Here is a 23,727-nt window from a genome sequence, read left to right on the forward strand (position 1 = left end):
TATATCATTTGTACTTCGAAGCCGCGCATAGCAACGGCGTTTGTAAAAGTATCGTTCATCTTACATACTAAAGCGTAGTCCTCAGCTTAAGCGGAACACATTTTGTCTAGCCAGATCTTGCCTTTCTAAACGTTCATTCCCACCAGTATTCTTTTTATGTTCACACCTAGGCTAATTCTATCTACATCATCCTGCGGCGCGTACAGTTCAGCATTTCACCGTCTATACATAATCCCATATGAAGATGCACGCAAAAAAACATATTCGTTTTAGCTTTCTGATTGGGCCGGTTGCATGTCTACTTCGGATTCTTTCATTCGTAACAGAAAGTGTTTATAAAAGCCCAAGCCATCTCGTTATGCGGATTACATCATCCTCGTGCTGTTCTCCAGCCGGAGCCATAATGCCATTCTAAGCAAACGCGCGATGATCTGGGAAACACCTGTTCACGTGCGCATTTCTGCGTAGATTTTTTTATATTATTTTAGTTTCAATAGGACAACCAGACAGAGTGGAAAGAAAAGTGCACGTGGAAGTTTGAACATTGTACGGTGGTTTTTGTTTACGCAATGGGGAAACTGACTCATGGAAACAGCATGCGTTTGACTCATCGCTGCAGCCTAGCAACCAATGGTTGAAGTGGAGAAAGGAGCTGTCTGCATGGGAAGCACCGATAGCCAATGAAATGCTTTTAGTTAAAGGAAAAGCTCTTATTGGCCTTTGTCGTGTATTCATGGTTTGTAGCTTTTGCCTCTTACATTTCCTCGCTACCAAAATCTCAAATAAAAGGCGTCCCAGGAAGAGCTTCTTTCATAGTCGCTGCAGGCAATCTCATCTCAATAAAGGTTAGTAAGCTGCATTTCTAGACAGGTTACAGAGATTCAACGGCATGTTATTAGGAACTCGTGATCTGTATGTCAAAAGAGAATATTTTATTTTATGGATAGTAAAACATTGTATTGAGTATGTGCGGTCTTTGAATGCGTATTTTTGGCATTATATCTGCATATTCGAGAGTAATCCATAACCTTCATCTATTGTTTTTTCTTATAGGTAATTTCCTTGGATCACCATGGCGCGGAAGATTATGCCGGTGGCTTTGACCGTTTGCGCCTTTTTCGTGTATGGTGAGAAAGGCTTTTTACATTGGGTACAGTCTAGAAGAGTGATGCTCTTTCAATCCTTCATGCCGTTATAACAGTAGACCGCAGTGTGTACATGGAGCAATTACTACATATTGCTTGGTAATGCGAGTCTATCGACCCATGCAGGAACGATAAGGGTAAGGTAGGCAAGTTGTTCAAAAAAATGGAAGAGGCAAAATGAGTAGTACAAAATGAAAGTCATTCCCGTTGATGACGCTTAATATGCCTGTTTGATTAACTTTTATGATGAAGAATAACTCGAAAGGAACACGAAACGGACAGGAACGACGAAGACAAGCGGTAATTTCCAACTGGGATTTACTGAGGAAACAACGTGTTTTTTATGCAGAAAAGTAAACAACACCAAAACTTGCCATGAATGCAAAACCGAACAACACTGTACTAGTTTACATTGCAAGCAGCACATATCACTGATCGCATGAGAAAAACACGATGTGCTCAATATTGGTAAGGAGGAGGCCAAAAAATCAAACTCACAATTTACCTTCACTGCAGAGGACTGGTTCATGCACAGATATGATCATTCTTTGTATGATAATCCTCCAGGACTTCTCGCACACGCTGGTTGATGCCTCTAGAGTGCGTGGTTCTTGATTATTCATCAGAAATTTGAACCAACTCCCCCAAACGCTGGTTTCGCTGAACAGGCTAAACTCTAGGAAGACCAAACCGCGTGTCTAGAATGCATCCAAGGTTAGTGTTGGGCTTGCCAAATTTCGAAATTTGTAGAGCAACTATGGAGTGCTCCAACAAAAGAAAAAGCTCATCAGATCCGTCGTATAGTTTTTCTCAACAGCTTCATGCGCAAGAAGGTAAATTTACAGATGACGCAGCGCAGCGCGCATTAGAGACAAAGTCATGCGAGTTGGCTACGCAATGCGCAGTTGTCCCATATCCACAGATACTCTTAAGTGTAGACCCAAGAAGACAGCCTTGCAGGTTGGTTGTGACAGTTTCCTCTGGTACAGGAAATTGTCATGGCCCATGGCTAAGTTTTGAGCCCAAGCTGTATCTCTGAGTTGCTCGGGGCTTGGCGAAAGTTGCCTTGTTCGGACTATACCTTCATTCTGCTGTAGTTTTGTAGTTTTCGCCACCACAGACTATTCAATCCCTGCTGAATATATACTTTGGGCATATCAGCAGAAATTCAAATCTCCTCGTGCGTCCACGTTTCCAGTAAAAAAAAAAAGGCAGGAATGCATATTCCTTTCAGGTTTACGCCTTTTGTCGCTCAAGTTATGTGAACTATATTTTCGTATGAGCGCCTTGCACGCAATGCAATGGCATAGTGATTCACATATTCACCTTGTGCTAGTGAAGATACGAATACCAGTTTGATTCTGAATACTAAGATGGCATCCAAACGTACCGGAGGCTCAATTATTGCGACGACCGTATGGAAATTGTATATTGTTTCTAACAGTCGTAATTAGCAGTGCAAGGTATCAGGCCTAACGCTTAGTGCTGCTCAGCAGTAGTGTGTTGTACTTAGCCAGGATGGAGCACTCCTTATTAGTGGTTAAGGAATGTAATTACTGGGCTTAAATGTGCTGTAAAATGATGTGATTTTGGTCAACACTAAGGTACATGGCGGTCGTACAAAGCCTCGAAACTATCGCCCTGTGGGAACGTTCTTCAGTGCCCTGTAAATGACTAACCAATATGCTTAGTCGCCATGATCATACCAGACGGTGTTGCGAAAGCCGTGCGCTTCGCAGCGGGAAGTTCACGCTGTGCAGGGAGACTGCCTTCTGTCTTCACTGGCTGGCTGCGTTACCTTAACGCATATGTGTGCCTCCAGGTTTTTAATATTTATGATAGCGGTAGCTAGGTGCCGCATGTGCCACTTTTTTCTGTGCCTCGCCTAAGCTACACTTAAAAAAAGAAAAACATTACAACGGCTGGGTTTCGAACCCGCTCAAGAACGAATATATCAGCTTCCCTGTTCCCTACAGACAGCACTACGATCTCGTCGCAGCTGATCACACCAGCGAAGAATAGTGCAAGACACTCCCGTGCTGTGCAGCATGCATGCTCGCCTTCATAAAGTACCAACTGGAATACACTCTCGCGCTGTGCAACGAGCGTAATCGTCTTCATGCAGTTTCGTCTAAGCTGCTTCGTCATTTAACCTCTAGAGCTTATTCACGTGACGTCACTGCAGCGTAAATGGCAACCATGACACGCACAACGCAACATCGGAGAGGGGAAAGAAAATTAGAGAGGGCCTGCGGCGAATCGTGACACGGGGTCGGTGAACCTCTAGCTCTGGTTGGACGACGTTGCAAACGGCGTCTCGTGTCCGACCAATGAAGGGTGCGCAGCATGGAGAACTCCGGTAGACCGGTGCCGACGCACCGAAAACATTTTTTGCATGCTTTTAGTTTCAAACCGCCCAACGTTATTGCGCCTACACAATGCAGGGTTGCCACAACTGCCGCCTGCTAAACCTGATAGTGAATAGGGTCTATAGGAAAATCCGCCATAGGCACTCATCGGCATGTTTGGACGAGGTCCGCGAGCGTAGTGTCCGGAACGTCCACCAGACGGCGCAGGTAATAAGCTGGCGTGGCTGGAGGAAGCAACACTCGCTAAAGACAAAAAGCGCAGCCGTGGCAGACAAGCAGCCGAGGCCCCCGAACAATAAGCCAGTGTAGTTCATCGCCGAGTAGGTTTACGAAGCACGGAAGAGTGCCAAGATCGAAGTGGCAACAGCGACAGTGGCTGCGCTCGATAAATTACGCTTGCACAACTTTGTTCAGCAAGAGCTGAAGCTCTAGAATATTTTTTGCGTCATACCAGTCCAGGAGTGTTCAAAGAGAAGGGAATTATAGTACTCAAACTGCGAGTACATCGTCTCATCCCTGTTTCGCAATCATTATCTTGGAGCACTGTGTTGCACATCCTTATATGTGTCCCTAACATTTTGGTGTTTATGCAGCAAAAGCCCCAACAGTGAGCAAGTAAGGCGTCCAGTGTGCGCCGGCGGCATATGCCATAAAATTAGGTAATTTATCAGTGGACTATGTGACACCATCAGAGCCCATGACATGTTCGAGTTACAGCTGGTTTGGCCACGTCGCATATATTAGTGCTGTGGCGGTCTTGGCGTCAATAGGTTCTCGCGCGGCGTGAATGCATGAACATTTTACTGTCTAGGTAGCTTCTCGTATAAAGCTTGAGTGGTTCAAAAATATTAGAGGCGTGCGGCTACAGTATCTAAAAGTCTCCGCTAGGAGAAAAGGTGACCGCGGAAGTATAGCTGCTGAAAATGGGGTATTCGCCTCTTCACAGGCTCAGAATATGGCGGGAGCCAACATTATTGACACTAATGACAATGTCTTGCATAACCCTCAATATTTATTTCATCATTACATTTCATATATTCTATTCCACATTTTAAGAAATTATGTAGCCACTCCACCATATGCGCAATAAATGCTTAAACTTCAATTTCGGCACCGAATATTTTATGTATTGTTCTATGCGTTTCTTTCGCTATCCCGTTTTGGCAGAAGAGAGTTTGCAGAAGAGAGAATGCGAAAGATATGTCGAGCATTTCCTCTGATTTAAGGAGTTGGTGCCAGCTTTCTTGCATTTGTTGTGACCAATTTTAAAAGCCGGGATTTATCTGAAGAGTTGACTTCTATATCTAGCCTTCAAAACTAATGGAAAATGTCAGGCTAAACAAAAGTAATTGTGTCAGAGTTACATTTACCTTTCATTTAATAAGAGCGCGAAGCAGGGTGGAAAGCTTTATAATTTATAGTTGCTCATCGCTTATACCATGCGAAATACACATGCGAAATGAATATTTCAACGTCCCAGGCCACAATATAGAAATACAATGAGTTAGTTTCCCCTTTCTTTTGTGCTCTTTAAGCGTAACAAATGGTCAGGACGTCCGACTGCGACCTTGTTAGCCACCTGCATGCGGGGCGTCGAGTTGTTCTTTTTTTTTATAGCAAGAACTGGCGGCTGGCTTTCTTTTGGGAACGTTCCCTTTTCCCGCCGCCCCCCCCCCCCTCCTACGCTCAAAACATTTCAGTAATATGTTTCTGTACAATGACAGTGCAAGTTAAACCTAAATTGGTCGAAATGTGCAATTCCGATCTTTCAACGGTAGGATCAAACTTTTTTTCTCCTCACTGGTTGTCTGTTAGCGAGTTAAACGGCCGCTGAAAAGAGTCTGTGAACGCAACTTAACGATATCATACACTCAGTGAAAGCCGGAAATTATTACGGGGAAGGTAATTGCATCGTGCAAGCGTTGCCATGCTCCATCGTTTCATGCCGCGTCCCGGCTCTGCTGGCGAGTGTTTTTATGCCTGTTTAGAATAAAAAACTTCACATAATGCATCATTATGAAGAACACGCCTATGGGAATATGTTAGTAGCTTTTAGTATCGCAGATTATAAAAAATTATTTAAGATAACAACTCACACATAACGGATTCGAACAAATGTTTTGGCATTAAGAGAGGTTGTGTTAGTTCATTGTGCCAAAGAACTGTTTATTTTTATTATTGCACTCATATAATACAATATTTACACTAAAAACGTCAGCCGTATTTGATTCAGGTAGCATGATTAACATTTCTTCAGTGACTTTACCGATTCAATGCGAGGGTTCTAAGCAGGCGCTGGATGGTTGACTTTAGATGCGCTCTTATTCGCTTTAAATATATTTTTAATATTTTCCCCCAGGCGACGTTACTCAATGGTCCTTAACACAGCTTCCAAACAACAATTCCCGGTTTCAGTAACAATAGCAGTTAGAAAAGGCATGTTTATGGGTAGCTGTATTATTTACAGTGAACAACTGCAAACAGGAAAATCTAGCTAAATGCCTCAGTGAAGATATCAATAAAACAACTTGGAGCCAGTACCGAGATAGTCTTGTTGGTTGGTATGAGTGGGACGCATTGAGGATTTGGATAGACTCACCAACGGCAAAGGTAAGTTAATGCTAGAAATCACTAAGCAGTCTAACCTAGTCATTGCGAATAGATAAAAAAGATGTAAAGGCCAGATGACGTGGGATCTTCGGAATCACGCTAGCGAGGACGGAAATTAATGAAGGCGCGTAATGCTTTTGAAGTGAACATAAACGTATTAGCCTTCAGATGGGACACTTGGTATAAAAACAAATCAGGAGGTACAACGAGCAAGCGCAAATTTAATCTGCAAATACCTAGAGCTAATAGTATCAGGCATTAAAGAAACAATAGAAAAATACCCCATGGAGGTGCGGGATTATCATAAGTTAGCACAACTCACCCGTACAAAAATTCGACAAGGAAAAGAGTTGAATTGGTGGAAAGGTGGGAGGGATGCTAGAAGGTGGTGGATAATGAAATTAAACAGGCAATAGAACGAAAAAGAATGACATCCATAGAACAAAGAGAATCTATGAATATGAAGCTATCGCAAGTGGAAGTAAACGAAAAATGGGAATCCTGTCGGCAAAAGAAACTGGAAGTGGAGATGCTTGTCTAGGGTAAAATAAAACAGCACGCCGATTCCTGGACGACCGAAGTGCTCGACTCAAATAAAGATGCGGCAAAGAAATTCTGAAACCATCATAGTCTGGCAGAAAGAAACGATAGGAAGCAACAATAGATTCAGGACGCCGAGGAAAAATTTCTGAAAGGGGATGACACTATAAGATAACTTACATCAGTTATTGCCGAATATTTTAGGCGCGATGACGTGGTAATCACCTTCAATGAGGAAATTGCATCAGACAACATGAAGGAGAGGAGCTTACAACTGAAATTTTTTAACTTAAAGACGGCGAGACAAACATTTCTCTATGTACGACCATGGGGATGGACGAAGTTCCAGTCAAGCTAATAATGGGCTTAGCCCAAGAAGCAAGAACTCCTTCTTAGAGGCATTGAAAACAGTCATAACAAATAAAGAAATTCCGGATAGCTAGCGATTTAGTACGATAAACTTAGTCTTTAAAGGAAAAGAAAATAAGAGCATTAAATCACTTAGACCGATCATTATACCGTTAGATACGTAGAGGCTCACATTGCATGCAGTACAACTAAAATTAAGGCAGGGATATAAAGTAATAATGTACTGGGCGAACTGCAGAGCAGGTTCAGAAGTGATAGTCGTCTAGATTATAGCATTTTTTCAAGTATAAGCTAATTAAAATCATCATCATCATCATCAGCCTGATTATACCCACTGCCGGGCGAAGGCCTCTCCCATATTTCTCCGCTTAACCCGGTTCTGTGCTAGCTGCATCCACTTGACCCCTGCGAACTTCTTAATCTCATCCGCCCACCTAACTTTCTGCCGCCCCCTGCTACGCTTTCCTTCCCTTGGAATCCAGTTTGTTACCCTCAGCGACCATCGATTATCCTCTCTTCGCACTACATGTCCTGCCCATGTCCATTTCTTCTTCTTAATTTCCACTAGAATGTCGGTAACTTGAGTTATTTCTCTGACCCACTCCGCACGCTTTCTATATCTTAACGTTACCCCTACCATTTTTCATTCCATAGCCCTCTGGGTTGTCCTCAACTTAAGTAGAACTCTCTTGGTTAGCCTCCACGTTTCAGCCCCATAGGTGAGTACAGGCAAGATGCAACTGTTGTATACTTTCCTCTTGAGCGATACCGGTAAGTTGCTAGTCATAATCTGCGAGTGCTTGCCAAATGCGCTCCATCCCAATCTTATTCTTCTTGTTATTTCCTTTTCATGGTCCGGATCTGCGGTTACTACCTGCCCTAAGTAGACATATTCGCCTACTACTTCCAGTAATTCGCTACCTAATGTAAACTGCTGTTCCTTTCCGAGGCTGTTGAACATTACCTTAGTCTTCTGCATATTGATTTTCAAGCCTACCTTTCTACTTTTTCTGTCTAGATCATCAATCATTATTTGCAGTTCATCCCCCGAGTTGCTTAGCAAGGCAATGTCATCAGCAAATCGCAGATTACTGAGGTATTCTCCATCTACCCTTATCCCTAACTGCTCCCATTCCAAGTCCCTGAATACTTCCACTAAACAAGCTGTGAATAGTACTGGGGAGATTGTGTCTCCTTGCCTAACACCTTTCTTTATGGGAATTTTGTTGCTTTCTTTATGCAGAACTATGGTTGCTGTGCAGCCACTATATATATCTTCCAGCACTTTCACGTACGACTCGTCTACCCCCTGATTTCACAATGCCTGCATCACCGCCGAGGTTTCAACTGAGTCAAATGCTTTTTCGTAATCAATGAATGCTATGTATAGGGGCTGGTTATATTCCGAGCATTTTTCTATCACCTGATTGATGGTATGGATATGATCGATAGTAGAGTACCGTTTCCGAAACCCTGCTTAATCCTTTGCTTGATTGCAGTCTAAGGTTTTCCTGATTCTATTAGCGATTACCTTAGTAACTACCTTATACGTAACAGACAGTAAGCTGATTGGTCTGTAATTTTTAAGGTCCTTAGAGTCCCCTTTCTTGTGAAGGAGGATAATGTTTGCATTCTTCCATGGTTCCGGTACCGTCGATGACACCAGGCACTGCGTATACAGGGTGGCCAGTTTTTCTAGCACGATATCCCCCCCGTCCTTCAGCAAATCTGTAGTTATCTGATCCTCTCCAGCTGATTTCCCCCTTTTCATAGTTTCTAGTGCTTTATTGACTTCGTCCTTCGTCACTGGTGGAACGTCTGACTGTTTTTCCCTACCGCCAATCTCATTACGGTCCTGACTACTTTGGCTACTGTAGAGATCTGTATAGAACTCCTCGGCTACTTTGACTATCTTGTCCATATTAGTGATGACGTTGCCCGCCTTGTCCCTTATCGCATACATCTGGTTTTTGCCTATGCCCAATTTCTTCTTTACCGCTTTGAGGCTTCCCCCGTTCTTTAAAGCATGCTCAATTTTCTCCATGTTACACTTCCTTATATCGGCCACCTTGCGCTTATTGATTAGCTTTGATATCTCGGCCAATTCGATCTGGTCTGTTGGATTGGAAGCTTTCATACTCTGGCGTTTCTTAATCAAATCTTTCGTCTCCTTAGACAGCTTACCGGTATCCTCTCTAACTATCCTACCGCCTACTTCTACCGCACACTCAGTAATGATATCTCTGAAGTTATTGTTCCTTGCCTCTAGGGTAATGTCGCCATCCTCAGTTAGAGCTGAATACCTATTCTGTAGCGAGATTCTTAACTCTTCTGCCCTCCCCCTCACCGCTAATTCGTTGATGGGTTTCTTTCTTACAAATCTATTGCGTTCCTTCTTCAGATTTAGGCTAATTCGGGACCTCACCATCCTGTGGTCACTACATCGCACTTTTCCGATTACCTCTACATCCTGCACAATGGCGGGGGTTGAACACATTATGAAGTCGATTTCATTTTTAGTCTCTCCGTTAGGACTTTTCCATGTCCATTTCCGGTTCTTCCGTTTGCTGAAGAAGGTATTCATGATTCGTAAGTTATTGCGCTCTGCAAACTCAACTAGTAACTCCCCCCTGCTATTCCTTGAACCAATGCCATAGTCACCTACTGCCTTGTCCCCTGCCTGTTTTTTCCCTACCTTGGCATTGAAGTCACCCATTAGTACAGTATACTGCGTCTTTCCTTTTCGCATTGCCGATTCTACATCTTCATAGAAGCTTTCAACTGCCTGGTCATCATAACTACATGTAGGTGCATAGGCCTGTAAAACCTTCAGTTTATACCGCTTATTAAGCCTAATTACGATGCCTGCAACCCTCTCATTAATACTATAGAATTCATCTATATTACCCGCTATATACTTATTGACAAGGAAACCTACACCTAGTTGTCGCCTCTCTGGTAAACCTTGATAACACAGTACATGCCCATCCTTCAGTACAGTATATGCCTCATTCGGCCTCCTAACCTCACTAAGCCCTATGACATCCCATTTCATGCCCACTAGTTCCTCTAACAGCACTGCTAAACTAGCTACACTAGCTAGGGTTCTAGCATTAAACGTTGCCAGGGTCAGTTTCCAATGGCGGCCTGTCCAGCGGAGCCAGGCTTTCTTAGCACCCCCTGCTGCGTCACAGGTCTGACCGCCGCCGTGGTCAGTTGTTCCGCAGCCGCTGGTGACTGAGGGCCGGGGTTTTATGGAGCTTATCATAGGAGGTTGTGGCCAATTACTGCACCAGGGTGGCCAACTCCTGTTCTGGTGAGGGAGTGCGTTGCCGGAGGTGTTCACCGGCATCAGGTCGCACCCCAAACCTGTATATGCAATTCCATCGACACGCGGACTTTTTTTTTCTTTCATCCGGTGGAGAGTTGCGCGGCACCGGGATTTGAACCCCGGTCCTCTTGCATGCTAGGCGGATGTTCTACCGCTATGCCACCGCTGCCCCTTATTAAAATAAAATGGACGTAGCCAATAGGCTTCCAGGATTAATGTGTGTGGACGACACTGTTCTGTTAGCCTATAGCCAGGAAGATTTGAAAGCATAGGTTAATAAAGATGGATATGATGAAGATACAGCTGGCTTTAACTTCAGCCCAATTATATCGGGTTTGGCCTTAAGAGATTAAATGATTTCACTGATAAGAAGCTTATAATACGAGGGAGTTAGATACGTTGACTGGTAGAATATACATATTTTTAGATATGAATACACGAAGGGTGGGTATAAATGCAAAAACATGCACGGGTCACCAGGGCGATGGGACGAAAGAATGCCGCGATTTGGAAGGCCAGAGCATTGTGGGGTGCAACAAGTATGAAGCATTTAAAGGTATTTGGAAAGAAATATTGGTACCAGGGTTAACCTTCGGGAACAAGTTTTGTGCTCAAGGGCAGAAGTCCAGTCGGGATTAGAAATAAATCAGAAATCTGTGGGGAGGTTAGGATTTGGAGCCCATGGCAAAACTACGAACGAAGCAGTAAAGGGAGACATGGGTTGGGCATCTTTCGAGGCACGAGAGGCTCAGAAGAAAATATTGTGCGAAGAACGCCGGTGATGGACCTTATGGGCCCAGAATCGGTAAACTTGTGCTCAGAGGCAGGCGAGGGTTCCACTCAACTCTCACTCCGTGGCGACGCTGGATCTGGTGTGGTTTCTGTGAAGACGTGGCTGTGATGGGTGGATTCGACACGTGGAGGTCCGCTCAAGACGCTTGGGTCCTGGGGATGGCCACAAACAACCAAAACCCTAAGCAGGAACGATGAAGACCAGCGAACACGCTCCAACGCTACTTTACCTCTTCTTCTCACTCCGCACTGCTCCCTTCTCTTTCCCTACTCGCGCTACCACCATGCGCTATGCTACAACTTCATGACACTACCCCCAGCTTTAAGACGGTTACAGCGGAAATGTTCTAGTCTCTGGCAAAGGGAAGTGTGTCCTGTCCAGAATAGTACCCACGCAACTAACACAGCAGTAACACACAACATAGACACAACACTAAAACACCTGTAGGAGCAATGAAATGTTGACGAATGCAGGCCACAGTTCACACGCGACATGAGCAGTCAGCACCCACATTGTCAGTTCCCTTGATGTATTCGACGCTGAAACAATATTCTTGCAGCATTAGGCTCAATCGTAAAACTGAATTGTTCACATGTCAAGCCGATTGCAAGGACCGAAGCGGTTGATGGTCATATTGATTTATGAATGGCTTGCCCTAGTGGTAAATGTGAAATTTTTCAAAGGCGCAGACAAGCGCTAGACACTACCGCTTTATGGTAGAATAGCGTGTCTCTAGCGGTAGTTGCGGCTCACGTACGCCACCGAATGCAGCACTTTATCATCACCTGTTTGCGGCAAAACTGCGCTCAAGCTGATGCTCGAAGAGTCTGTGTGCCGCACAAATAGTGGTAAAAGGTCCTGAGTTTGAAGTATTGGCGAAGTACGAAGGTTCTTCTTGAGAGCCTGGAACGCTTATTCCTGCGCTGAAACCCAAGCGACGACGTTGGGCTGGGCCTTGCTTGAGTTCGGTGAAGGGCTTAGAGATAGACGCAGAATCTTGGATGAAGTTTCAGTAGTATGTGGTGAGGCCAATAAATGACCTTGCTGCCTTCTTGTCCAAGATCTTGTCCAACGTCTTTTACATTGGTTCCATCTTCGACTCACCAACACGATGACCAAGGAAAGAAATCGTGCGCTCAACATTCTCGCACTTGCTTGGCTTGATGATGAGCCCGGCATCGCATATTCTGCCGAAGACACGTCTCAAGGTTTCCATAAGTTGAGGCCACGTGTCAGTTACGATTACCACATCGCCGAAGTTGTAATACACATTTTTCACGTCACCTAACACAGCTTTCATCAGGTGTGCGAATATGGCTGGTGTTGTTTTGATGCCAAAAGGCATATATCGGAAATGGATAGTCCTTACATATTGGGAAAAGTCGTTTTTCCGTGCTTCCAGCAGCCATAGGCACCTACCAAACCCTTCGTAAAATCGAATTTGGAGAAAAACGTTTTCTGTCTTATAAGAGCGAGGACGACATCAATGCGCAAAATGTGGGCTCACAGTCATACTTCAGGACCTTATTGAGCTGCCGGAAGTCGATATACAATAGTATGCTGTTGTCTGGCTTCTTGACAGCTACAATTGGCACATGGTACGCGGACTTCGATCAACATATCCCATTATTTCACAGGCTGCTTTTTTCGGCAGTGAGTACGATGCCACTGTTTCAGAGCATGTGCTTTTTGCGTCATCGGCTCAAACCGAATGTGCTTGCCAAAAGGAGCTTTGCATATTGGGGTTATTCGCGATCTACTGCACATTTTCTCACAGCTTGCTTATCGTAGAGCATGTCCTTTCCCGCCAGCAACATCCTTCTTGAGATGAACTAGCACTGGTTTTACGGCTTCGAGAACATAGAAGAGCTGTGGCCAAACTTTCGCTTCCGCTTGTTCTCCAGATAGTCTAGAAATACGCTTGTCAGTATGTGCACCTTTCTTAGTCAGCCTCTGTTGCCCACCTTTCCGGCGGTGGTCTTCACCAGGTATATCAGTCGCTGCAACATCATCTAACGTGAGACAGACGTCTCAACAAACCGGAGAATTCCCAGTGCTTCTCAACACTCGATTTAAGTGCTTCTCACGCCCAGCATTTCGTTGCTGCCTTATAAAACCTAGGTCTCTTAAACTCTTGTTATGCATTTACTCATATTCCGACATTCTCAAGTTTCTGCTCTTAACGATTTCATCCTCAACAATCTTCCCTTAGGTGGTCAGTCGTTCCTTATGAGGTGCTTCGTTTTGACTATTTCAGTGACAGTCAGAAGCGCACCTTTCCATCCAGAGATATGTCTTGCTGGAGCTCTCAGTCTCGTTATGAACTAACGCGAACATATGAGGACCGTGGCCAACTACAGCTATGTCAAAACAGAGCTCATGTACCTCTAATGGCTCCATAAGTCCTTTGACAGCTTTGTTTTTATGCTCTTGATGTGATCTTACCCTACTACCAGGTACTGCGGTCTGTAATGCCCCAAGTGCTTCAATAAACGGTGAGGTCACTTCGTTAGCGCTCTCACCCAGCCCAGTAGCTCTTTCTATATAACGTCCAGCATGAAATCAGATGTTTTTTTCCTCCACTGTCGTGCGCTTTGGAAGCTAAAAGAGTGCTTTTTCCGCCGCCTTCAACCACCGTTCTCTTTCAAGGAGTTCTGTCACCACATGCAAATGCTTGGGCTCGACATTAGGCGTCAGCCGCTCATCTTTTCGCGCTTCTGCCCAGTCCGCTTCTCATTTTTTTTTTGTCAATGCTAAGCTGTTCTTTGTACCAGCCGAGGAATTCTTTAAGCGTCATACCTTGTTGCTCGCTCATAAGCACCGATGTCTCGAGCTCCATCTTCACTCCTTACGACGGCTCAGATCTGGCACGGCGGGAAATGACGTTTACCCGAATCCTGGCAGGATCGCCAGATTGTGATGGAACTTCTGAGCCCAGGATCTGTGAACTCACGCTCAGAAGCAGGCGAGGGTTCCACTCGCCTGTCATACTGCTGCGACGCCGGATCCGGTGTGGATTCAGCGAAGACGTGGCTGTGATGTGGTTTCGACGCGCGTAGGTCCGCTCCAGACGTTCGGGTCCCGGGGATGGCCACAAATAACCAAACCCCAAGCCAGAATGATGAAGAGCAGCGAACACGCTCCAACGCTTTTTTACCTTTACTTCTCACTCCGCACTTCTTTCTTATCTTTCCCTACTCGCGCTACCACCATGCGCTATGCTATTACTTTATGACAACGCATCATGAAAATGGAGGACAATAGGTGGCGAGGTACAGTATTTAAACACTTATACCAAAAGTTATTGAGTCATTGAGTCACATTGGCGGAATAGGACCAGGAAACTAACCATCAAGTATGCAGGAAGGCAGGACGGAGAAATCGTGCTCACGGCCTTATGCTATCCTCACCATGAGGCGTCATATGACGAATGCGGGCGGGAACATTAAACGACAGGTAAGGAACACAGAGGCTAAAAACTGAAATAATTCAATGGAAAAGAAGCCGTCCCGACACATATATAGAAAATAGAAAACTCCGGTTAAAAAAGCGACCTTTTATGACAACCCAAGCTCTCTGAAATATCTTTGAATCTAGTTCATGGATGTCTTAGATCCCAAAGCTACAAACGCAAGCCTAATCCAGACCATGAAATAGATACTATGTACGATAGGGGACCAGAAACAAGTGCACATCTTATGCTGGAGTGTTGCAGTACCCATCTAGATGTCGGTGCGGCCATAATCACTCTAGCCGAGGCCCTGGGGTTTAGAGGCAACAAAGGAGATCTGAATGAATCGGCAGTAGAGGTTAGCAAGAAGTACTTGGAAGATTGGTGGCTAAACAGTAGGACGTGGACGCAAGAAATGTAAATGAGGATTAAAGAGACGAATTTAAAGATAGATGTGGTCTAAGATTATTGTCATTTAAGTTGAAGATTTGTCTAAATCAAAAAGCATATAAAAGGGAGGTTAACCATGGCGATGACTACAACCCCGCCGTTTCAGAGGGGATCGTCCGTCCGTCCGTCCGTCCGTCTGTCCGTCCGTCCTTCCTTCCTTCCTTCCTTCCTTCCTTCCTTCCTTCCTTCCTTCCTTCCTTCCTTCCTTCCTTCCTTCCTTCCTTCCTTCCTTCCTTCCTTCCTTCCTTCCTTCCTTCCTGCCTTCCTTCCTTCCTTCCTTCCTTCCTTCCTTCCTTCCTTCCTTCCTTCCTTCCTTCCTTCCTTCCTTCCTTCCTTCCTTCCTTCCTTCCTTCCTTCCTTCCTTCCTTCCTTCCTTCCTTCCTTCCTTCCTTCCTTCCCTCCATCCATCCATCCATCCATCCATCCATCCATCCATCCATCCATCCATCCACCGTTGCGAGAATGAAATCATGCGATCTAAATTTCTGGAGACCTCTACCACGCCATATCTTTTAGCTTCAGTAGCCTTGAAATGTTAAACCCTCTGAAGACGTTTTATCATATATATTTCTCGCATTCATTGCGCCAAAAACTGTTCACCGTTGCGTTATGGAATATTTATTTCACATATGAGGGGAGGGGGGGGCTTTATAATATTTTGATATGTTTTGAAATAAAGCGTATTGCATGTGCGGAAAAAAGGGACCGTAACAGCTGTTTTATTACAGGTGTAATGATAAAACCTTTTGACACTTGCTCCACAACGTAAATAAAATGTTTGGCCGTGCTAAAAGGAAGCATTAGGCACGCCTGGGCGTCGCATAAAACAAATGAATGCGTTTATTTTATATTCAGCTATCAATATATCACTTAACAGTTATCACATAACTTATACACTTAACAGGTAGAAAAGAAGTACAGAATGCATTTCCCGGGGTATTATTGAAAATCCAAGACCCTACATGTTTCTTTCTCTATTTTTCAGCTTACGCTGCACCACGGGAAAGTGTTCCTTCAGTGGAAATTCCACGAATTGGCTCACACCAAACCTCGCCCCAAGGAGAGGATAACGGCGATGTCGAGAGGGCCGGAAACAGTCAGTCAGCCCAGACGCCTGAAATATCTGAAATAACACCAGAAGCAAGCAAGAACGATAACGGCGAGGGTAAAGGACTCCAGGAACGGAGCGAGTCGGCCAACAACGCTGCAAAAGAACAGCCAAAGGCTGCTGATTTCGCAGAAGGACGTGAAGCGCAGAGCGAGTCGTTCAATAACCCCGCGCAAAAGTCACAGGAAGACAATTGGGCAAAACAGCCCGCCTCACGGAGCGAGTCAGCCGACAATGATGTGAAAGAAGAGAAAGATGAAGCCGGTTTTTTCTGAGGCCGCGTATCGGAAAGCCCATTAGCTACTTGGAATCAATGTGTCAGCGGCATATCTTATCGACGAAGACGGCAGCGCTTCAGAATCAACCCAAAACCCCCATATCTCAACACTAGGCGCCTTTTCATCTTATAGCTGATTGCACTGCACAATAGCTTAGTACAATTTAAATAAAGAGCATATTCGCCCTCTCTGTCTATGCGTGAAATCGATCCCTCGTTTATTATGCATTGTTAATTTATCAATCAGCCGTTAAACCTTTTCGCTGCGTCTGGTACAAATTTCAAAATGTATAAATCATTCTCTCGAAAGGGTCTGCCCAGCTCGATAATGCCCTAAAAATGTGGCTGCCTCTAGAAATTGGTTGTCTTTATGGCACCACTTGCAAAGAACGATGCTCACTCTACGCCTGCATGGTTATTGAAACCAATACAAGAAGTAATAATGTTCTTCATACTGGTGGAATGAAAAGTACACCTCTGGGTATAATGCGGCTCAACACAGCCGAACACCACTACGTACCGGAAGACAAATGGCAGCTGGCATGTAAGTCAGCTGCATTTTGAACAAAACATGCTGGCCGCAGCGCTGGTAGTATCACAGATACTGACCTTTTATGCCGACCTGTTTGCATTTGCATTCAATCGATACATCTATTTGTGTGGTTTCGGCTACAGCACTATAAAATGTACCTCGTAGCTAAATCTTTTTGTGTCCATAGCAGTGATAATTACCCACGTGAAAATTCTTCTGACGTTTACACATTCCAAAAAACACCCTGATATTACGTAAACAAACCCATTAATTAATGACTTGAACCTTGTCACCACTGTTACGGTTGCGAAACCGAAATCAGACACCCCAAGTCTGAAGGCAAGTAAAGTCTACCAAGCTGCTAGAACAAAAGCACCAAGCACCGCTTGAGGCGTCAGTCGTCCTGTGTGAAGTTAAACAAACGGATGTCGTCTGTACCCTGTAACGAATTTGTCTAATTTTAAAGAAACCGACATAAGTATACGCTGGTGCCTAAACTCGGGACGTACGCCACGACCAAACGACGGCGACCACTAATAAAGAAAAAGCCGATTTCTACCCCAAAGCTGCCGCACAGTGCTGCCAGAGTGCAGCGACGTGGAGCGACACTAAGCGCAGAGAACAGCTGTTCGGTCTCAGATGACCCGACTCTTTTGCGATATTGACTCCTGCATGAAGAGCCGCATGGACAATGTAAAAGAACTCAGTGTTTTGTTGGCGAGCCTTAGCGCTCTGTAGACCCATCTGAGCGAAGTTTACGCCTCTGTCGAGACGCTAGTTCCAGAGACAAAAGCTTAGCAGGACTATATCGAATCGATCGAGTATAACGACCAGATCGTTACATACATCACGAAACTCCAAGAGGACATTACAAATGCAAGGAATGAGGCCGCCGAGAGAAGGAACCTTACCTCACAACGACGCAGTCACGACGAACGGGACCTTCCAAGTGAATCTTCGAAGGCTAGAACTAAAAAAACATTTTACTGCAAAGAAGTGCCATGGCAATAGTTTTGGAGCAGTTCGAGCAAATTATCCTTAAAAAAGACCCTCTTACGACCCTGGATAATTTCGAATACCTCAAATCTGTGGTGACAGGCAAAGCAACGATAGCGATCCAGGGCCTTCCCCCCACATTGCAGTGCTATGACGACGCCATCTTGCAGCTCCAAAGACGTTTCGGCAAAGCGAACGCCATTGTGCAAGTGCACATGCTTGCGCTCTTGGACCATGAGCCTGTGTGGAGTGCCAAAGAAACACGCTCCCTCCGGTGGTTATACGATGCCCTCGTCTTAGGGATCCGAGGCCTACAGGCGCTTGCTTGGCCAGACGCAGTGAACGTACGGAACACTGCTCGACTTCCATCGAGCTGTGGCGAAAGAGAAGGCGTCAGAAACCGTAATAGGGAGCTCGGCAGGAGGAAGAATTCCGCTGCGGGTCGATGACGCACCGGGAGAGTCAACAGAAAAAGAAACGGCCGCAAACTATATGCTGTCATTACAAACTCGTTGAATTTGTGAGGATTGAAGTACAAAGTCGCAAAAGCCTGGTTGCGCAGCAAGGTATGAGCACGAAGCACTTAGCGCCAAAGCCGAAGATGTTAAACCCAACTGAGAATAACAAGAACAGCGCTGTAACAAAATTTAAAACATCAGCAGCTCTACTGCACAAAACAGCAAAACGAAATTGTTGTTTATTTTGCACGGAGTGCAATCACGAAACTGCCGCATGCTGTGAGCTAGCATTCAATTATAAGAAATGAGGAAAATGCTACGATTGGGAAGACGTTGTTTTTGCTGCATGAAACCGAAGCATCATGCTAACTAGAGCAGAACCACCAAGCAACATTAGATGCGCACTTAGTATGGGACGGCATGTAACAACCATTTGCGATCCGTAATTCACCAATTCGAAATTTAGGCAAATGTAAACGACATGACAACTGTCCCGTAAACTGGCATTCTACGTAGGAAGAATCTAAAAAACGCGAAATACGACTGGAACCAGCAACTGTATTGTGTACAAGCGGGCGTAAGTAGACTCGTTATATGATCTCTGAAGCGGACTCTAACGGTCATTCATTACTCACCAAGCATATGTAAAACCTCAGTTGTAAAATTCTTGAAAAGAAACGCTGCGCGTGGCTGTGTTCGACGGACCCCAGTCAGAACCAGATTTTAACTGGTGTCTAGGTCGCTAATCTCGCACTATAAGAAGAAGCATTAAACCGAAGTTCTTGAGACAAACATAGTCTGTGAGCAAAGAAACCTGCTTCCTCACCTCAAGTATAAAGAATTACTTGGATCCCTGACTGCTGCTGACATGATCTGTGATTGCGAAAGAGGTAACAGGCCTGCTTATCGGCTCAGAGCACTACTGGGAACTTGTAATGAGAAGCAAGGAGCTCAAAGGGAAACTGCGAGCAGTGAGAACACCCTTTGGATGGTGCATTCAAGGCCCGATAGGATAATAGGCTTGTCACTCACAGTGCATGCAAACCTCTGCTCTTCGTGTATCACTTGCGGGGAGAGAAACTGCTAACTGCCAGGAACTATTCTCGACTCTCGGGTCGATTAGACCAACGGCCGATGATAACTATGCGGAGTCAAGCTGCTTGATGCTTTCGAAGAGAATATCATGCGCAGTGGCTCTATATACGAGGTGGCCTTTGCATGGAAGAATATAAATCTAAATGACACAAAGGAAGTTGCTGCAATATGTTTGTTCCAACAGACAAACTGCGTTTGAAAAACTCCTCATCTCTTGGAGGAGCACAACGCTATCATCAAACAGTACTGCACAAAGGACATAGCTTAACCAGTGGTCAAAAACGAAGGGGGAAAGCTGATCTACATGCCCATCAGCCGGTCTTCCGAGAAACGAGTAATAGAAAGAAATCAGCAGTGGTTTTCGACGCTTTATCGCAAGGACAAAAATCAAATTTCCTTAATCAAAACATTGGAAGCGGACCGAATTTGTCAGCTGATCTTGTAGCATTGCTACTAAATATCAGAAGCCACAGACATTTTTTGTAGCCGACATTTAAAAGCCATTTTTGTAAATAGAGATCAGAGAAAACGGCAGAGATTCATTGCACTTTCTGTGGTACCATGTAAAACCGGATGCAAATGGACCAACACACGAAGTACAGAATTGGCGAATGAAGCGAGCCCCCTTTAGAACAACCACAAGTCTTTTCTTGTTGACAGCGACTCTCCAGAATTATTCGCAAATTATAGGAGACTATCAATGCTCTTAACTGGGCTATTCGATGAACGAATTCCGGCATGGTGCTAGCGCACAAGGAGGACACACACGGCCGGTAGGCGGACATGACAAACGCTGGTCTTACAGAACACTAGGACAGGACAGTAGCGTTTGTCCTGTCCGCCTACCCGCCGTGTGTGTCCTCCTTGTGCGCTAGCACCATGCCTGAAGTATAGGAGACTATCCGGTCACTACTTTATTGCTGGCAAACTCTTTATATGTGGATGACCACTTAACAGGAGCAGAAAGAGAGAACGAAGCGCTGAAGATCCACGAAGAAGTGAGGACAATATTCAGCGCTGCACCTATGACACCTCATAAGTGGGCATCCAAGAATCCGACCTTGAACGGGTGGTTTGTGACGGATGACTGCGAAGCAAAACACCTTGAGTGTCTCCAAGGAGCTGTCAAAGTTCTGAGATTGACGTGGAACGCAAGCACCTCACACTCACCCCATTACATGCGATCCTGCCGAACCAGGTACAAGCACAAAAAGTTCATGCTCACGACTATAGCGAGACTTTATGACCCACTTGGAGGGCTAGCTTTATTGACCATTATGTCAAAGGCTTTATTCCAGGAGCGGTTACAAAGAAATGTGTAATGATATTCTGCCACCCAGGCAGTACAAGGGCCTGTGCAAATATTTTCAGTGAGCTGACAAAGATCAGCCCCATGTAGGCCAATGCTGCCATCCTATAGCTGGTATTGGTTATGGCATTCTATAACACGTCCAACACTGGCCCTGAGGATCTCATCGGTAAGCAATATTAGGCGTGCCTATGTACAATGATAACGACATTGGTCCGTCATATCCGATGCTCTCACAATATCAAGGATGGCTTAATGGGCCTATCTACCCGGCGTATCACCTTTGCTGGCGTTGTCATTTTATAAGGATGGCTATAACGGACAGCGTCAGCCGTCCGCCCACTCACGTTGGCCAGTATATGACATACGTTGGACGATACTGTCAGCTCTGTTACAATGGAACGCCAATGTCAGATATACATTGGCTTACCTTACTTATCACCCATATTAGCATTGCCATGTAATAGTGATGGATATATCGAAAAGCGTTAGCTGTTACTCGACTCACGTTGGCCAATATATGGCACATGCTTGACAGTACAGTCAGTATGTTACCATGTCCCGCCAAAGTCAGATGCATTGGCATCTACTTTAGTGAACTTTGTCTCGTCTATTTCGGCTACTGGTCGATATTAGATGCAAATTAACATCGGAAAATATTCTTTTGCTTTTTTGGTTAGCTGGCTCATTTAATTATTTAGATTAGTTCACTGTGCTGTTATAATCGATGTTTTCAAGTTACCTTTGCAATTTGAAATGTTTCGAAAATCTTGTGTCTAATTCATTATAGTTCCGCGGTGGTGGTTTCCGTCGTGTTTGCTTTAATCCTAACTAGCTGTGGTTAATGTTGCTTGGGAGGAGACCGTGTTCTTTTATACTAGATTTTATTGACTTAAGCTGGCAATGTAATGTATGCACATGTATACTGCGATGAATTTTGATGAGACCAATGATAGGTCGACGGCGTCAAATATCAAGTTCGCCATCGTCGCCGGTCCGCCATGGTGGCGGGGGCGCTAACTAGCTCCGCGCCGACGGGAGAATTAAATAATCAAAATGACCGGTTATATATTGTCCATAGGCAATTGCTGCTATTTTTTTTCTATTCTCTTCGGTGATGGTCTAGGCTCTTCAATGGCTGCTGTAGGTGAAGAGAATTCCAAAGCTTTCAGTGAATTCGTTTCAGTTTTAACAACAGTGGCTTCATACAGACGATTACAGCAGGACGCACAAGCAATGCGATGCAATTTATGAGCGATAAGCTTCGGTCCAATAATACTCGTACGCGACCCATGGCGAACGCGCTTCCATCAAAATATTGTTAAGGTTTATTTACAAAGTGGTTCTGCCCCTTAGCCTGATGTGCTAACCAAGATATAGTGAGCTTCTTCTTCTTTCACTTCTTTCCTTGAGAGCCTCTTTTTCCACTTCCTTGTTCTCTTCTGTTCTCATGCCTGACATTTCCCCCTTCGCAGACGAAGCCCCTGGGCTGTCAGTCAGAGTCCGGAGCGAGAGTGGCAGCGCTTCATTCCTGCGACATGAACTACCTGTGTTTTCCGAGAGGGCGACCTTGGGAACATTGGCGAGACACGACGTAGTTCAACTCATTGATGCGTTTGAGCACAATAAATGGGCCTGTATAGTGCGCCAACAGCTTCTGGGACAAACCACGCTTGCGGAGAGGTGTCCAGAGCCACACTAAGTCGCCGGGAAGGTAGGAGACATCCTGATGCCGACGATCGTAGCGCTGCTTAGAGTGGTCCTGCGAGGCCAGAGTGCGTAATCGGGCGACCCGACGAGCCTCTTGAGCGCGGCAGAGGGTGCTCGAAACAGACGGCTCGGTGTCGAGAGAGAACGGCAAAATGGTGTCAAGAGAACGTCGAGGCGGACGGGCGTAGAGGAGGAAAAATGAACTATAGGAAGTTGTCTCATGCTTCGAGGTGTTATAGGCGTAAGTAATGAAAGGAAGCACGTCATCCCAGTTCTTGTGCCGCGAGTCAACGTACATCGCAAGCATGTTCGTCAGTGTCCGGTTTGTACGTGCGACGAGGCCATTTGTCTGGGGATGGTACGGCGTAGAGTGAGGCAACTGGCAAGTACAATAGCGCAGAAGCTGCTCCACAACATCTGCCGTAAACTGCCGGCCTCGGTTACTGATAATTACACGAGGAGGCCCATGACAGAGGACGACAGCATGAAGAAGAAAGAACGAGACGTCAGCGGCGGTGGCGGAAGGGATGGCGGCAGTTTCACAGTAACGCGTGAGATGATCAACGCACACAATGACCCAGCGATTGCCTTTGGACGAGCGGGGAAACGGGCCTATGAGGTCAACACCCACTTGCTCATATGGTGTGGTCGGTGGTGTCACCGGATGTAAGTGGCCCGGCGGAGAAGACGTGGGGAGCTTGAACCGCTGGCACTGCACGCAGGAGTTCACGTAACGCCGAGTCGTTCGACGCATATTTGGCCAGTAGAAACGTTCCTTAATGCGCGTAAGAGTCCTGGCAAACCTCAAGTGCCCAGCTGTAACGTCATTGTGCATAGAGTGTAGAACAGAGGAGTAGAGGCTAGCCGGAACGACTAGCAGAAAGCGTGCACCGCCAGACGAGTAATTTTTTCGATACAGCAAACCATCGCGAATGCAGTAAGGGTTCGCAGATGCCGGATCACGAGCTTTTTCAAAAAGTGATACCAAGTCTTGATCTTTTCGTTGTTCTCGCTGGAAAGTGGCAAGATCCGGAAATTGTACGGAAACGGCGGCAAGATAGCCGTCAAAGTTGTCATCGCAGAGGGTAGTTGCGAGAGGCAGCCGCGAGAGGCAGTCAGCGTTAGCGTGTTGGCGGCCACTTTTGTACGACACTGTAAAGTTGAACTCCTGAAGGCGTAATGCC

The 23,727-nt window shown here is 45.4% G+C and overlaps 1 protein-coding gene across 1 annotated transcript; it reads left to right on the top strand.

Annotated features, from left to right (window-relative positions):
• Nucleotides 1-797: 797 nt before the first annotated feature.
• On the top strand, nucleotides 798-16,636 carry LOC146195257 (uncharacterized). Its single transcript, XM_084596204.1, has 3 exons — nucleotides 798-845; nucleotides 1,054-1,127; nucleotides 16,044-16,636. The coding sequence occupies exons 2-3, from the start codon at nucleotides 1,073-1,075 to the stop codon at nucleotides 16,439-16,441; spliced, it is 453 nt and encodes a 150-aa protein (XP_084452330.1). The 5' UTR covers nucleotides 798-845; nucleotides 1,054-1,072; the 3' UTR covers nucleotides 16,442-16,636.
• Nucleotides 16,637-23,727: the final 7,091 nt, after the last annotated feature.

The sequence above is a fragment of the Amblyomma maculatum genome, chromosome 3 (genome assembly GCF_055883805.1).
Source record: "Amblyomma maculatum isolate TAMU_Amacu chromosome 3, ASM5588380v1, whole genome shotgun sequence".
Lineage (NCBI taxonomy): Eukaryota > Metazoa > Arthropoda > Arachnida > Ixodida > Ixodidae > Amblyomma > Amblyomma maculatum.